This window comes from Panthera tigris, chromosome C1 (genome assembly GCF_018350195.1).
Source record: "Panthera tigris isolate Pti1 chromosome C1, P.tigris_Pti1_mat1.1, whole genome shotgun sequence".
NCBI lineage: Eukaryota > Metazoa > Chordata > Mammalia > Carnivora > Felidae > Panthera > Panthera tigris.
Window position 1 is genome coordinate 14,924,685 of NC_056667.1, and position 17,859 is coordinate 14,942,543.

General features: G+C 44.2%; 1 protein-coding gene, 1 long non-coding RNA gene and 1 pseudogene across 2 annotated transcripts in view; 2 read left to right on the top strand and 1 right to left on the bottom strand.

The window, feature by feature from the left end:
• LOC122241103 overlaps window positions 1-17,859 on the bottom strand; it is a 20,785-nt gene continuing 2,926 nt past the window's right edge. Inside the window, exons 2-3 of the long non-coding RNA XR_006221067.1 lie at window positions 5,420-5,877; window positions 1-181 (exon numbers count right to left, since the gene is read on the bottom strand). This is a non-coding gene — a long non-coding RNA (uncharacterized LOC122241103). The remainder of the gene's footprint in view (window positions 182-5,419; window positions 5,878-17,859) is intronic.
• LOC122241102 lies at window positions 13,187-13,486 on the top strand (annotated as a pseudogene).
• CDA (cytidine deaminase) overlaps window positions 17,543-17,859 on the top strand; it is a 21,276-nt gene continuing 20,959 nt past the window's right edge. Inside the window, exon 1 of the mRNA XM_042996052.1 lies at window positions 17,543-17,748. Within this exon, the coding sequence (XP_042851986.1) occupies window positions 17,595-17,748 (154 nt within the window). The 5' untranslated portion in view covers window positions 17,543-17,594. The remainder of the gene's footprint in view (window positions 17,749-17,859) is intronic.

A 17,859-nucleotide genomic window follows, 5' to 3' on the forward strand; every position in this document is an offset into this window, starting at 1 on the left:
TGAAACAGAAGAGGTCAGTGCTTTATTAGTGCATGTGTCTTCTTGGTTCAAACATATACATTCATTTAATCTTAAGCCAATCACTGAGAACCAGGAGCCTGTTGTAATTTTTTGAGAATCTCGAGCTGGAGGTCTTGGCTGATCTTGCAACCTTACGGCAGCCTCAGTATCCACTGGACTCCTATGGTTTATATGAATGGGCAGTAGTGAGAAAATCCTCATTCTCGCAAAGGTAACCACTTGTGAGCAGTTCACCCACAGTATCCCAATATTCTCTAATTGTTCTGATTCAGAAACTTAAAAGAGGCATAATAGTCACATTTCATTTTAAAAATGAATCGGTTAGAGGATCTGTTAAGCGTCTGACTTCAGTTCAGGTCGTGATCTCATAGTTGGTGGGTTTGAGCCCCCCATCGGGCTCTGTGCTGACAGCATGGAGCCTGCTTGGGATTCTCTCTCTCTCTCTCTCTCTCTCTCTCTCTCTCTCTCTCTCTCAAATAAACTTTAAATAAATATGAATCAATTGTCTAAAAGATGTTCACCTTCCTAGCAGAGAAGAGGGTCAGGAGTCTTCAAAATGTATCACTAGCAGTAAAATACACCTTACACAAAGTCATCAGTTGTTGTAAAATCGTCTAACTCAGGGGTTAGTAAATAGCGACCTATCTAGGTATTTCAAACAGAAAGGAATTTAATACAGGGAACTGGTGCTTACAAAATCATTGCAGGGGCCCGAGTAGTGGAAGGCAGGGGGTTCAAGGTCATACTACAATAGCTGCCAAGGTCACTGCTGCCTCTGCTGCTGCTGCCCAGCTGTCTCATACCTATGACGCTGGTAATTGGACTCTGCAACATAAGAGTCTGGTCAAAACTTGCCTACCAGCTGCTGGTATCACAAGGAGATAGCTCAGTCCCATGTGGGGCTTCCATATCTCACATGAGTGAGTCTCCTTGGCAGAAACTACACCTCATCCAGACCCTAGCTTCAAGGAGGGGGGGGGTCCTGAAAAAGTAGTTTTTGGTCATTTCACCCCTATAATAGAGGACAGAACAGAGGAGGAGTCGGAGTGGATATCAAGTGCCCAATGGACAATATCCGGCCCACCATGTGACTAGGCACACACTTTAACATGCAATAATGACCAAGACTTGCCTAGTATTTAAGCAAGCATGGTAAATGATGGTGCTATAATACATATTTGCTTATATAATTGTACATAGCCAGAGATTTGAGAAATTCAAGGGGGTAGAGGGTGCTTATCAATGACACATTTAAGAGAAGTTAAGATACAGCAGACTCGCTCCAGGCTCTGGGGCTCTTGCTACAGCTGTGCCCTCTGCTGGGAACTCCCTTCCCTGGATAACATCTGTGAGATATGTGTTCACATCCTCACCTGCTTCAAGTCTTTGCTTCTTAATGAGGCCTGACCACCAGGTTCCATACCACGACCTGCCTTTCCCTCCTTCTCCTGACCCTGTTCTACTTGTCTATAAGACTTATCACCTTCTCACATACTAGATATTATACACATTTATGATGATCATTTCTATGACCCTCTCCCCTGCTAGAAGGTAAGCTCCACAAGAGTAAGGATCTTTGTCTGCTTCATTTACTGGTGCATCCCAAGAGCATGGGACAGTGCTTGGCACATAGTATTTACTCAAGAAATATGTGTTGAATTATCAAATGTATACACAGAGGGGGCAGTAGAAATCTGATTCCCAGGCCTATAGAAAAACAAGTTAACTGTGCCCATTAAAAAAGCATTGGCAGGGCACCTGGGTAGCTCACTTGGCTGAGTGTCAGACTTCGGGTCATGATCTCACAGTTTGTGAATTTGAGACCCGAGACAGGCTTTAAGCTGACAGCTCAGGGCCTGGAGCCTGCTTTCAATTCTCTGTCTCTGTCTCTGTCTCCGTCTCTGTGTGTGTGTGTGTGTGTGTGTGTGTGTGTGTGTGTGTGTGTGTCTTTCTGTCCCCCTCTCTCTCTCTGTCCCTCCCCTGCTTGCGCTCTCTCAAAAATAAATAAATAAACATTTAAAAAATCATTAGCACTCTTCTATGTATTAACATTCTTATGTGAAAAATTGGGGGATGTGTTGTTCTTCAATACGATTTTTTAAAGAGTTAAAAATACATGTTAGAAATGATAGACTTCTGATTTATGATGATTATCAGAAACTAGCAAAGTCCACTGTCTCCCTCCCTCAAACCTTGCCCTGGGAGTGCCACAGAAAAACAACTTGGCAGTGGAGTAGTGGTGGACAGGAGGTGGTGAGAATATGGTAAAATGTTGTCTTGTTGGGAAGGAAAATATAAATATTGATAAGCTTTAGAAATTGACAGAGGAGGGATGCCTGGGTGGCTCAGTCAGTTGAGTGTCCAACTCTTGATTTTGGCTTGCTCTGATCTCACAGTCATGGAATCGAGTTCTGCATTGGGTTCTGCACTGAGTGTGGAGTCTGCTTGGGATTTTTGCTCTCCCTCTCTTTCTCTGCCTCTCTCTCTCTCTCTCTCTCTCTTTCTCTCTCAAATATAAATAAATAAACATTAAAAAAAAGAAATTGACAGAGGAAATTAGGATAAGTGTGATTCATAATAATTATGGATAGCTGCTAAAAAGAAAAAGAAAATGAATAATTTTCAAACCAGTAGGAAAAAAAAATATGGATTTAATAAAAGTCAGAAAAGGTGGTGAGGGGAGAAAAGAAAAACACTAAATCAAAAAGATATGAGCCCCATGTTCATTGCAGCGTTATTTATAACAGGCAACAAATGGAGAAACTTAAGTGTCCATCGATGGATGAATGGATAAAGAAAAATGTACTATATACATGCTGTAAAAAGGAATCATCTTGCCATTTGCAACAGTGTAGATGTACGTTAAGGACATTATGCTAAGTGAAAAAGGTCAAACAAGCAAACAAAAAAAAAAATACTGTCTGATCTCACTTACATGTGGAATCTAAAAATTGGAGGAAAAAAAGAAAAAAAGAAAAAAGAAAAGAAACAAGCTTAAGGATGGAGAACAGACTGGTGGTTACCAGAGGTGAGGGGTGGGGGTGGACAAGATGGGTGAAGGGGATCAAAGGTATAAACTTCTTGGGGCACCCGGGTGGCTCAGTTGGTTAAGTGTCGACTTCAGCTCAGGTCACGATCTTGCATTTCCAAGTTCGAGCCCTGGGTCAGGCTCTATGCTGACAGCTTGGAGCCTGCTTCAGATTTTGTGTCTCCCTCTCTCTCTGCCCCTCCCCACTCACACTCAATCTCTCTCTGTCTCTCTCAAAAATAAATTAACATTAAAAAAAGTTTTTTTTAAAGGTACAAACTTCCAGTTATAAAATAAGTAAGTCCTGGGGATACAATGCATAGCACAGTAGCTATTGTTAATACTATATTGCACATTTGAAGGTTGTTAAAAGAGTAGATTTTAAAGTTCTCCTCACAAGAGGGGCACCTGGGTGGCTCAGTTGGTTAAACATCTGACTTTGGCTCAGGTCATGATCCCACAGTCCATGAGTTAGAGCCCCGCATCGGGCTCTGTGCTGACAGCTCAGAGCCTGGAGCCTGCTTCAGTTTCTGTGTCTCCCTCTCTCTACCCCTCCCCCGCTCACACTTTCTCTCTCAAAAATAAACGAACACTTAAAAAAAAAAGTTCTCACAAGAAAAAAAATTGTAACTATATATGGTGATAGATGTTAAGTAGACTTGTGATCATTTCACAATACATACAAATATCAAGTCATTATGTAGTACAATTGAAACTAAAATCATTTGTATGTCAATTCCATCTCAATTAAAAGAAAGAAGGGGTTGGGTCACCTGGGTGGCTCAGTCAGTTCAGCATTCGACTTTGGCTCGGGTCATGATCTCATGGTTGGTGAGTTCGAGCTCTGTGCTGACAGCTCAGAGCCTGGAGCCTGGTTCAGATTATGTGTCTCCCTCTCTCTCTCTGACCCTCCCCTGCTCATGCTCGCTCTCTCTCTCTCTCTCTCTCTCTCTCCTCCTTCTCCTCTCTCTCTCAAAAATAAATAAACATTAAAATTTTTTTAATAATAAAAGATAAAAGGGGGTGACCAAGGTGATTAGGTTGGCTTCAGACTCGTTTGAAGGGCTGAGAAGCAGAGTCTTTCAAGAATAACCACCCCCCACCCAGAATCTCACTGCAAAACCAGCCTGGTAGGGGAGTTTCTGCCACCACTATCACCATGGCTGATGTTAAGAACCTTAGGGCCCCAGTTACAACCAGGAAAGCTTCCAAGCAGGCAGCGGCTGCTCTGCACCAAGAAGGCAAGCACCGTCCTGGCGCTAAGTCTTCCACCCCAGCTGCCTCAAAGGAACTGAGACACCTCCAACAGTGCATCCGGAAAAGCCACATGGCCACCTCCTGCCAGGACTCTACCTTACACTTCCATTTACCTCTCCCTGGAAGAAGCCAAGTGATGTATGGAAATCCTAGCTGCAAGAGAGTCTGGAAATGTCCTGCCAGGCTTCGTGGCAGAAGTCATGATGGAAGGAGCTTTGGAGGGGTGCTGAGTAGGGTTGGTCTTCAGTACTTGCCACAGTCCACTCCTTAGTTCCTCAACATCCAACACCACCCTACTTTCCATTCTCTCTCTCTTTTTTTTTTTTAATATTTACTTATTTTTGAGAGATGGGGAAAGAGGGGGAGGAGCAGAGAGAGAAGGAGACAGAGGATCCAAAACGGGATCTATGCTGACAGCAGAGAGCCCGATGCGGTGCTCCAGCTCCAGAAACGTGAGATCATGGCTTGAGGCAAAGCTGGACGCTTAACTGACTGAGCCATCTAGATGCCCCCACCCTACTTCCATTCTTAACCTTCCATAAAATGTTACCACCCAACCTAAAACAAATATATCTCAATCAAACAAGAGCATCTTTATCCTTCCCTCAGAAAAACAAATCCTATATTTGTTACATATTTATTTTTATATTTAGTGTTATATTTATTTTTTCTTGAGAGAGAAACTGCGCAAGTGGGGAAGGGCGGTGGGGGGATGGGCTGGGGGGACAGAGGATCTGAAGCTGGCTCTGTGCTGACAGCACTGAGCCCGATGTGATCATGACCTGAGCCAAAGTCAGATGCTCAACCAACTGAGACACTCAGGCCCCTCTCCCCTCTCTTCTCTAGTCTTAACCCCATCTTGATATCCTGTAATCTATGCACTTAATTGTAAAGTGAGCCCCCAAACAAACCACACTATCCAAAATGGCAGAGGAAGGAGGGACAAATGGCGCCATCAGTAAACATATACATGACTAAAGAAAGAACGTATAAATAAATGCTATAATTCTCATTTCTGTCACAGGTGATGAGGCATTTATAATATCTTTCCTGTACTATTTATTCCACATTCCCTTTGCCTTCAGCAGCACCTCGTGTAGTCAGGGTTTTTACCTCATAGGATGATCTGAGCTTCATTCAGGAGGAACCTGAGCCCACAGTTGTCTTGCTCATTCTGGTTTCCTGTCCTCTTCCATTAACTTTTACCACCAGCCTTGGAATTAGAAAGCACCCCAGAGGATTTCAGGGGATCCAGAGACACACGTCTCCCTGTCCCCACTATGCAGCAGCAACTATATTTCCCCCTGACAACCAGAATCAATCACTCCAGCCAACACAGAACAACCCCCCGACCCCTTGCTTTTTTTCCCCTGTTCATCCAGGGCATGTGGAGTCTGAAATGGCCAGTCTGAAATTGGTCTCAGTTTCCAAATAAGTGGGATCTCTGCGATTTGCTCTGGTGGAAACATTCTTCCTGAGCATATGAAGACCTCTAAATTAGCAGAGCCCAAGGTCTTGGAGAACAAAGATTTTCGAAGCTATCCAGCTCGAGATTCCCTGATCCATGAATTCTGGAAGAGAGAGAAATATCATCTTGCATTGGTTACTGACTCACAACATATGCCAACTTTAGGCCAGCACTTCAAATTCATACAAGGTTGCCTTCTGGCAGATACTAGTCAATTCACCAACCCATAAAGCAAAATGATTCTGGTAATAAGAGCATAAGACCAATGAATAAGACCAGTGAATCTCATGCTTACATATCACTTTCTTTACTACTTTTGCTGGAAAATGAGGTCTCTGGTCAGAACCAATGTTATCTGGACTACCATGATTGTGTAAGACATTCAGTAAATCTACAAATGATGTTGCTGACAGAGAATGCAAACCCATAGCCAGAACAAACGCCCTTTTTAGGAAGGGCAAATTAATCCCGCCTCCATAATGAAAGGATTCCAATGTAACCAACCTGCCACCAGATGGCAGGCTGGTCTTCTCCAGATCAGGTACCATATTGAAGGCTTAGAGCTGCTGCTGACAGTTGGACCCTCAACTGGTGAGACTTAGGTAGAGATTGCTATTATTCACTCAATATCCACTGCCCTCTTCTTCCTTAGTAAAATAACCCTGGTTTTGTTCATGCCATCCACGTATGCATCTGAAAGAGAGCGTTTCCCAGCTTCCCTTTCTATTAGGTGAGACCACATCACTAAGCTCTGGCTAATGAAATATAAGTAGAGATGCACCCTTTTTACTCTTCTACCGTTCTTCCTGCTGCTCAGAATGAGTTTATAAATGCTAACGCTCCAAATAGCCATCTTGGGTCATAAGATGAACTTGAAGATGGAAACTACAAGCTAAGAAGGTGGAAACTGGGTCTCTGATGACTGTGGGGTTCTAGACCAAAAGAATGATAAAATTGTATGTTATTTAAACCATTATTTGGTGTTTTTTTTAAAATATAAGTTAAACCTAATTCTAACTTATATATATATATATATAGAGAGAGAGAGAGAGAGAGAGAGAGACATCTTATTCATTATATAATGAATATATATATGAATAAATATAGATAATGAATAAGATGTCAGAGGAAAATCTAAAACATAGCAATAATTACAATAAATATAAATGGACTGAAGTATCTGATCAAAAGACAGAGACTTTCAGAAGAGTTTTTTAAGTGACCATTAATATGTCATTTATAATGGATTCACTTACAACAAAGGACCAAAATATTAAGAATAAGGCAGGGGTTCTTGTCTTAGGGCCATTGAACTCTCAGTGAGTCACTGAATAAAATCCAAGGAGACTATGAACTTGGAAGGAAAAAATATGCCTTTATTTTCACTAACCTCTAACTAAAACTTAGCATTCCTGTTATTTATAAATGCAGACAACAAATCACAGAAATATAGTGCATCTGTGACTTTGTCACCAATGTAAATCATAAATATTTCCATATCACTTTATCATAGTATCCTAAAATATCTTTTACTACTATCACTACTTCAAAATCACAGTATTTGTTAAGCCAACTTAACATATATTCCACATCTTCTTTATCCATTCATCCATCGATGGACATTTGGGCTCTTTCCATACTTTGGCTATTGTTGATAGCCGACTGTTAGATCTTGCTATTTAATACATTAATAAAAAACTAGATAGGGGCCCTTGGGTAGCTCAGTCAGTTGAGTGTCTGACTCTTGATTTTAGCTCAGGTGGTGATCTCAGGGTCGTGGGATCCCCATATCAGTCCTGCATTGAGTGTGGAGCCTGTCTGGGATTCTTTCTCCTTCTGTCCCTCTCCCCCACTCACGTGCGCTCTGTCTCTAAAATAATTTTTAAAAATACATACCTTGTCTGGGAATTCAACCTGGTGCAGCCACTCTGGAAAACAGTATGGAGGTTCCTCAAAAAACTAAAAATAGAACTACCCTACAACCCAGCAATTGCACTACTAGGTATTTATCCAAGGGATACAGGTGTGATGTTTCGAAGGGACACGTGCACCTCCATGTTTCTAGCAACACTATCAACAATAGCCAAAGTGTGGAAAGAGCCCAAATGTCCATCGATGGATGAATGGATAAAGAAGATGTGGAATATATATACAATGGAGTATTACCAGCAATCAAAAAGAATGAAATCTTGCCATTTACAACTACGTGGATGGAACTAGAGGGTATTATGCTAAGTGAAATTAGTCAGAGAAAGACAAATATCATATGACTTCACTCATATGAGGACTTTAAGATACAAAACAGATGAACACAAGGGAAGGGAAGCAAAAAGAATATAAAAACAGGGAGGGGGACAAAACATAAGAGACTCTTGAATATGGAGAACAAACAGACAGTTGCTGGAGGGGTTGTGGGAGGGGGATGGGCTAAATGGGTAAGGGGCATTAAGGAATCTACTCCTGAAATCATTGTTGCAGTATATGCTAACTAATTTGGATGTAAATTTATAAAAAAATAAATTAAAAAAAAATACATACCTTGTCACAAATATTTTAACTATTCTGATAACTATTTCAATACAATTGGTTTGCATTATAATTCCACGCATTAAAAAAAAACATTATTTTGAAAAAGGTTCATAGGTCTCACTAGGCTGCCAAAGAGATCTATGGCAAACAAAGGTTAAGAACTCCTAAAATAAAGGGATTCCAAGGTTATTAGCATTAATTTCAGAAAAAGAAATATTTTTTAATTGTGAGAAACAAAAGGAAAATTCTATATAAATAAACTAATCGATAAATCAAAATGATATAATGATCACAAACATACATGCACCTAACAATATGTATTCAAAAAATAGAAACTGAAAACTAGTCTCTTCAACAAATGGTGTTGGGAAAACTGGACTGCTACACGCAAAAGAATGAAACTGGACCACTTTCTTTCATCGTACACAAAAATAAACTCAAAATACTTTAAAGAGAGGTACCTGGCTGGCTCAGTTCTTGGGGTTGTGAGTTCAAGCCCCACAGTGCGTGTAGAGATTACTTAAAAAAAAATAAAATCTTTTTAGGCTCTTGGGTGGCTCAGTCAGTTAGGCATCTGATTCTTGATTTCAGCTCAGGTCCTGATCTCACAATTCATGATATCGAGCCCCGCATCGGGCTCTGCACTCACAGTACAGATCCTGCTTGGGATTCTCTCTCTCTCCCTCTCTCTCTTCTGCTCCCTCACTCGTGGTCTCTCTGTCTCTCAAAATAAATAAATAAACTTTAAAAAAAAGAATTAAAAAAAAAGAGTACATTTATCATGATGAGCACCAAGAAATGTATAGAATTGTTGAATCACTGTATTGTGCACCTGAAACTAATATAACACTGTATGTTAACTATACTGGAATTAAAAATTTTAAAGTAATAAAAAATATAAAGCAAAAACTAATAGGAATACATGAGAAAATATGCATATATAAAATAACATGTATATACATGTATGTATAATGTATATACAATAAATAGAGACTTTAACAAATAAATTAGATACAAACAAAAAGGTAAAGTGTTTTGAATACCCTGATTAATAAGTTCAAAATATCATACAGAACTTTATGTCCAACATATGTCGAAAATGCACAAATTTTTCTGTACCTATGGAACATACACAAAGATCAACCATTTGCTAAGTCACAAAGATTGATAACATATCAGAAATTTCAAAGAAAATAATAGACTACCATAGGGATGCCTGGGTGGCTCAGCTGATTAAGCATCTGACTCTTGATTTCAGCTCAGGTCATGATCTCACAGTTCATGAGTTGGTGTCCCATGTCAGGCTCTGTGCTGACAGCACGGAGTCTGCTTGGGATTCTCTGTCTCCCTTTCTCTCTGCCCCTCCCCTGCTCATATTCTCTCTCTCTCCCTCTCTCTCTCTCTCTCAGAAATAATAAATAGACATTTTTAAAAAATAATAGAATACTATATATAACTTTAGGCCAACGATTTTGAAAATTTAGATGAAATTCTTTAATAAAACACACAAGCGCAGGGCACCTGAGTGGCTCAGCCAAGGATCTGACTCTTGGTTTCAGCTCAGGTCATGACCTCACAGTTTGTGGGTTCAAGCACACTGACAGTGCAGACCCTGCTTGGGATTCTCTCTCCCTCTCTTTCTGCCCCTCCTGCATGCTCTCTCTCAAAGTAAATAAATAAACTTTAAAAATAAATTTAAAAATTTTTCTTTTTTTTTTAATTTTTTTTAACGTTTTATTTATTTTTGAGACAGAGAGAGACAGAGCATGAACGGGGGAGGGTCAGAGAGAGAGGGAGACACAGAATCTGAAACAGGCTCCAGGCTCTGAGCGGTCAGCACAGAGCCCTGACGCGGGGCTCGAACTCACGGACCGCGAGATCGTGACCTGAGCTGAAGTCGGACGCTTAACCGACTGAGCCACCCAGGCGCCCCAATAAATAAAAATTTCTAAACACACACACACGACTGGTTTACTAAAACGGACACAATAGAGCAAGAAACAATAGAAAATGCAAATAGCTGTACAACATTTAAAGAAATTTGGGGCGCCTGGGTGGCTCAGTTGGTTGTGTCCAACTGCAGCTCAGGTCATGATCTCACAGTGCATGAGTTTGAGCCCCACGTGGGATTCTGTGCTGACAGCTCAGAGTCTGGAGCCTGCTTTGGATTCTGTGTCTCCCGCTCTTTCTCTGCCTCTCCCCCGTTCATGCTCAGTCTCTCTCTCTCTCAAAAATAAATAAACATTAAAAAAATTTTTTTAAATAAATTAAATTAATAGTTTAATTTTTTAAAAGAAAACATGAGTCTCAGGATGGTTTGACAGGAAAATTCTTCCAAAACATCAATCAATAGACTATTCCAACCTTATACAAATTCATGCAGAGGCTAGAGAAGAGAGTTTTCAGACAATAACTGAAAAACTGATTCTAAAAGTTATACAGAAATACAAAGGCATGAAGGAAAAGGAAAAGGTAGGAATATTTGGCCTCTAAAAATCAATACCTATTATAACATTATAATAATAAAGACAGGTATGATATGGGTGTAAGAATGAAATGTTCACCAATAGAAAGTATTAGAGACAAAACGATTTCCACTCATATAAATTTGCAATTTGACATAGCTGGCATTGTGGATCCTTTGGGAGAGGAAAGAACATTCAATTAGTGGTCCTGGGATCATTGGATATCCCTATGCAAAAAATTAAATTGGACCCCTACCTTACACAAGAATTAATAAAAATTAATTCCAGATGAATGAAAGACTTAAAAGTGAAAAGTGAAACTCTGACCCTTTTTAGAAAACATTCTTATACAAATCCTTTTAAGGATCCATGTATCTGATTTTACTAAGTCCTGCTACATTTCTCTCTGAAAGGCTGTACTAATTTGCAATCCCAGCAGTGGCACATAAGAGTTCCAGTCTCTCCTTATCTTTACCAATGCCTATCACCATCCTGCTCTTTTTTTCTCTCTCTTTGCCATTCTGATAGGTATAAAGTAACATCTCATCTTAATTTCATTTCTGTGACTGTAAGGAGGTTGAGCAAATACCTCCTTGGTCATTTGTATTTTCCTTTCTGCAAATTGCCTATTGATACCCTTTGCCCATCTCTCTATAGACTTTCCTGTCCTTGTTGATTTGCCATGAGTTCCTTACATAATCACTATACTGTTTGTTTGCTGTCGTTCTAGCCTTTGAAAATATTTTCCCTCCCATTTTTCAACCTTCTGCCAGCTTTGTCTATGAAGTCTTTAACTGAACAAAACTCTTTAATTTTTTTGTGTGCGGCTAACTTTGAAGACGTGAAGATTTGGACAGAAGTTCTTTCTATCCCTATTTCTTCTGTAAAATACCTGATCAAGTCTTTTGCCTACTATACTATTAGGATATATGTGGATGTGTGCACCCAGTTCCAACATTGAGGATGGGGTGTTCCCCACACATCCAACAATAAGCAATTCTCAGACTCCAGTTGGGCGTCCTGCAATTCAGCTCAATTCTGGCACTCTCTGCCTGGAGATCGCATCAGATTCCAGGTTACGGGTTACAGATTACGGGTTAAGGGTCCAGTACTACAGGACAGCACCCTGCCCTCCCAATTTCAGGCACCAGTTGCAAGTCCAGATTGTCACCTGTGCTTCTGACCAACCAGCTACAGATGGAAGGTTCCAATCACCCCTCTGTAGGTTCCATTGATTTGCTAGAGCAGCTCACAGAACTCAGAGAAATATTTAACTTACTAGATCACCAATTTATTATGAAAGGATACAGCCAGATGGAAGAGATACCCAGGACAAGGTATGAGGAAGGGACGTAGGACTTCCATGTCCTCTCCAGGTGAGTCTCCACGTGTTCACCATCTCGGAAGCTCTCCAAACCCCTTTCGTTTGGGTGTTTATGGACACTTCATTATATAGCTTGATTAAATAATTGGACATTAGTGACTGATTCAGCCTCCAGCCCCTCTCCTTTCCCTAGAAGTCAAGGGGTAGGACTGAAAGTTTCAACTGTCCAGTTGTGAGGTTGGTCCCCTGGCATGTAGCCCTCATCCTTGGGTAGGGTCCAAAAGTCACCTCATTAATGTAACCAAAGACACCTCTCATCACTTAGGAAATTCCAAGGGTTTCTGGAGCTCTGTGCCTTGTGCCCAAAACACCAAATTAATATTTCTTACTTTTTTTAAGAGAGAGAGAGAGACAGAGTACTAGTAGGGGAGAGGCAGAGAGAGACACGCACACAGAATCTGAGGCAGGGTCCAGGCTCTGAGCTTTCAGCACAGAGCCCGATGTGGGGCTCGAACTCGTGAACTGCGAGATCATGACCTGAGCCGAAGTCGGACACTGAAACGACGAGTCACCCAGGTGCCCCCATATTTCTTATTATAAATGAAAATATTACAGGATGTAATTTTAGGATTACTTGTAATTACAGGATGTAATTTTAGGATTACTTGTAATTACAGGATGTAATTACAGGATGAGAGAGACTCTGTTCCCCTGCTTTCTGGTGATGACCAGCGGTCCTTGGCAGTCCTTGGCTTGTCACTGCACCATTCCACCTCTGCCTCCATCTGTACAGGGTGTTCTCCCAAGCCTCTATGTGTTCACGTGATCATCTTCTTATAAGGCAACCAGTCATCTGGGATTAGGGGCCCACCCTACTTCCCTGGGGCCTTATCTTAACTAACTACCTCTCCAGTGACGTTATTTCCAAGGACAGTCACATTCTGAGATACTGGAGGTTAGGATTTTAACACCTCCATTTGGGGCAACACAATTCAACCCATCACACCTACTTTGTCCACTGTGAACATCACCCATCACTTAATACTCCTCTTAGTCTCGATTTTTTTTTTTCTCCTAAAGCTGTTGCCAGGGACATGACGGCTCCCGGCCCTGTGACTCCCGAGGTGCCCTTTGAACCATCACAGCCCCCAGTCATTGAGGGCTTAAACCCCACTGTCTACAGCACTCCAGAGAGCTTCAAGGAAAAGTTCCTTCCCAAGACACGAGAACCCAGTGGTACCCATAGGCTGCCTGGGCGCGGTGGCTGCCCTAACCTATGGGGCCAGAGTCCCGGCTCTCAGCTCATGACACACACCCAGATCACGGCCCAGGGCTTCAGGGTCGCAACCATTTTGCTGGGTCTGGCTGCATCCGCTATGAGGTCTGGATCCTGAGCCCGAGACCTGGCCTCCTTGAAAGTTCCCCAGAGATTATTCCCAGCCCCAGGAGCAGCCACCAGTCCTGCCACCTGACTTATTCCCTCATCTTCCCTGACAAGTAAGTCCCTGCGTCAGTCCGGGAAGAGGTGGCCAATTGTGTAACTGACACATGTTTTTTCAGGAATCTCGGATTCGGTTCAGTTTGGGTGTTGCATACTTCTGTTTGTGTATACTTCTGTTCACTTTCTCCACTTCCTACTTAATAGACTGATCCACTTGCGTGTAAAAAAAAAAAAAAAAAAAAAAAAAAAAGTATTCCTCTTAGTCTCCTGTCATTTGGGAAGCTTTCTCCAACCCACCTACCCACCACTCCCTCCAGACAACAGGTATTCAGTATGGCCACGGGCCCCGGTATCTACTCGTGTATTAGGGTGCTTTGCACCTGTCCACTGACTTGTCTGTCTCCCTCCCTGGACCGCAAAGTCATCCAAGGCAGTTTCCAAGTCTCGCTCACCTCCCATTCCCTAGCGCCCTGCACAGGGGCCGGCACACAGTCCTCATGATAATATGAACTAACACTAGTTGAGCACTTACTATGTGCCAGTCAATGTACTAGGAGTTTTACATTGATTACCTTGCTTTACATTGATTACCATTGATTTACATTGACTTTTTACAACAACCCTAGGAAGTAGTATGTTAGTCTAGAGGCCATGGGATTGCCAGAAACAAAACTCAACCAAGCTTACGCAAGAAGCGAATTTATTGGTTCAGTTGAAAGGAAGTCTGGAAGTGTGTTCATGGCCAAATCCAGACACCCAGAGAAAAATCAGGGTGTTTTTCCCCCCTCCATCTCTCAGCTCTGCTTTTTTCCACATGGCTTCACTTTACAAGTAAGCTTTCTCTACCCAGGGGGCAGTCTAGCTGTCAGCAAGAATCAGATCCTCCTAGTTGAGGAACCATGGCAGGAGAAACCATCGGCTCCCACTGCTCAGCTGGAAAGCGAGGTCTGACTGGCTACCCTGTGCCAACTGCCTACACCTACCAGGCAGTGGAACACAGTGACTAACAGCCCACCAGATGGTCTCCCCCAAAGGAGTCACAGTGAAAGAAACGGGAAACCTTCTTGAGCAGAATGGGATTCCAGGCACCATGATCCACCATAGTGGGTACCACTCCTGCCCTTTGTATAAGGAGGATAGAGGGGCCCCGAGTGATGAGCCATCCTGCCTAGATGCACAACTGGTAATAAGAGGCAGAAGAAGGATTCAAACTGTCTGGTCTGATGCCAAGAACTGCCCCCCACCCCAACACTGGTCCATTATGCCGGTTCTCCGTGAGTTCTGGCACAGACCAGAGCGCACGATTCATTTAGATGGAGGCAAACAGACTCGGGTTTGAGATCCCCTTCTGATCTCCGTGAGCTCAGGTGCCCTCATCAGTAAAATATGGGCAGTAAAATCGCCAGCACCTACCTTGTGGTGAGGATTGCATGAAATAATTCAAACCATGCATTTAGCACAGGGTCTGGTACGTGCAAAGAGCTTAATAAGAGTTAGCTGTTACTACGAGTAACTATTCGTTGAGTGAAGAAGTGAGTTGATGGCATCTGAGCTCTAACGGAGGGACTGGGTGGCTCCCCTCACAGAGGAAAGGCTTGGGGTGGGGGGAGGGCTTTGGCCCTTGACAGTCTCCACCACCACTCAAAACCCCTTTCTCGGAGGGGTGCCTGGGTGGCTCAGTCGGTTAAGCCTCTGACCTCAGCTCAGGTCATGATCTCACGGTTTGTGAGTTCGAGCCCTGCGTTGGGCTCTGTGCTGACAGCTCAGAACCTGGAGCCTGCTTCAGATTCTGTGTCTCCCTCTCCTCCTGCCCTCTCCTGCTTTGTCTGTCTCTCAATAATAAATAAAACGTTAAAAAAAAAAAACACACACCCTTCTTAGATACTCTTATTCTTTGTGCTGGGCAATTAACTTCTCCTAATTTTATGTGGAGTGGAAATTAAAGCATGGTTAGAAAATGTTAATATGATTGACCTAAAACTTAGCTCTATACCTGTTTCCAGGCCCACTCTCCCCTTTCAGATGGCCACTCCAAGCCCCTCCTGTAAGGAATTCTGGAACTACTACTGGCTCCCAAAACCCATACAGCTGGGTTTGCAATGGGTGCTGTCCCTACTTGTGACCAAGTGCAGGTAAAGAGCTTCGAAGAGGCCAAGGCCATAACTTGCCTGGAGGCCATCCAAGTTCTCTTGATGCTATGGAACCAAGGAGTCCAGCCCCAGTCCTGGGTAGGTCTGGGCTTAGCTGGTGTGAGTCAAGACAGGGCAGGGGACAGGAACAGCACCACCCACGGGGGTTTCCAACAGGCCTGGCAGGCCGGCAGGGCCTCTATCCCTTGTCCTGTTGCAATTATACTTGGCCCCCAAAAGCCTTAGAATTATTTCCATGTGGAATGGGTACACATGGTCCCCAGACACCCTTTGCTTTCTTTCCTGGAACCCTAGGAGAGGGCCCCTTGGGGTAGCTGGGTAGTGCAGGGATAGAGAAGCCAGGGGGACACGGTTGGTTTCTCTGCCAGCCCTGCTTCAGATCCAAGAAACTGCACTAGATGCCAAACGTGTAGAACCAGAAGAAAATTCCAACAGCAGGCAGGAAGGAACCAGCTGCTTCTCTAAAGGCTGGATGTGTAGAAAGGGGGTGGGGGAAACCTGGAGGGAAGAGGAGAGACGAGGGGAGAGGAAATGAGGCCAACTTTGCCCAGTTTGCCTGTATCTCTACATGGTGAGAGCTCCAGGCTATAGGACACGAAGATGCTGGGCTGCACAGCCCAGAGATGTCAGCATGCAGGACAAGGACACCCGGCCTCATTTTCTCCCCACCTTCTACCTTCCCCCCTTCCTCTTCCCCACCCTCTATCCAAGCCCTCAGAGAAGCTGCTGACTCACTCCTGCTTGCTGGGGGTCTGTGGACATTTGGACGCCTCTGGACACTCTATCTGGTGTTCTCTGCCTTTTCTATGTGATCTTGGCCAAGTCACTTAATGTCAATCACCCGATCTGCATGGAGTCACAAAGCGTGCTACTGTCATGATGTCCCAGGACCCTCTGACCACGCTCACCGTACGCACATTATCTCATTTGATCCTCATGACAACTCTGCAAGACACTGTGAGTGCACCCACTGCACAGATGAAGAAACTGAGACTGCAGAGAGAGGTGGTTATTAATTTCCTAGGGTTGTATGGCTAATAAATGGAAGAACTGGACTTCAAATTTAGGTCCACTAAACTCCAAAGCTCAAGCTCTTCTATAATCCGAGGAGGTAGAACAGAGATGATCACTATCCTCGCTGTAGCAATGATGAAACTGGCTCAGAGAGGTCAAAGAACCGGCCGGTGGTTGCACACGTGGAAAGTGGTGGTGTCAGCATGCAAAACCCGTTTCTTTGGCCACCAACCCAATGTTCATCTTGCCAACAAAACAAATGAGGAGGCATGAGTCGATGACCTCAGAGGTTCCCTCCGGCGGGGATACTTTTAACTTCTGGGTTAAGACCGGAGTTGGAAGGAAAATGGGTGAAAATGGAGAAGCAACTTGTCTTACTGCTTTAGCTCACGCTCTGCCTCAGGAAGCCAGAGTGGCTGCTCCAGCTCTGCCCTTTCAACCTCATCACATCCCCCAGTGAAGGAGAGGGTCATTCAACAAACAGGGGCATTTCAACCTTTGGAGCTTGGACTCCCCAGGACTCACCCTGACCTTGACCCCCAGCAGCCTCTTTCCTGAAGAGCATGTGTCCACAGTCGCCCCCTCCACAGGGGCACCCATGTCCCGTCCCACTGGCCCCTCAGTGTGTCAGCAGTGAGAGTGGTCCCCAGGGGGAGAGGGGGAGCCCGCGGGGGCACGGTCGCATTCTTCACGCGGGGCCGCCCACCACACTCTGGGACCCCGACCTGCCGGGCGGGAAGGGGGGTGGGAGCTGGGGGTGGGGCGGGAGGTCCCTCTCCAGGCCCCGCCCAGCGCCCCGCAGGGACGCGCGCCGCGGGGGGAGGAGCCAGCGTCGCGCGGGCCTGGCCGGCTGGCAGGGGACTGACTTCTGCGCCTCCGCCGCCCTGGGGCACAGACATGGCCCAGGAGCGTCCCGCCTGCGCCCTGGAGCCCGAGCTCGTCCAGCGGCTGTTGCTCTCCTGCCGGGAGGCCAAGAAGTCCGCTTACTGTCCCTACAGTCACTTCCCCGTGGGCGCCGCGCTCCTCACTCGGGACGGGAGGATCTTCTCCGGTAAGGACGGCGCCCCGATCCCCCCTCGGCCGCAGCCCGGGCAGGTGGTCGCAAGAGGACGGGCGGGAGCCCGCAGAGCAGAAGGCAGCACTGGCCGCTCCCAGTGACGCT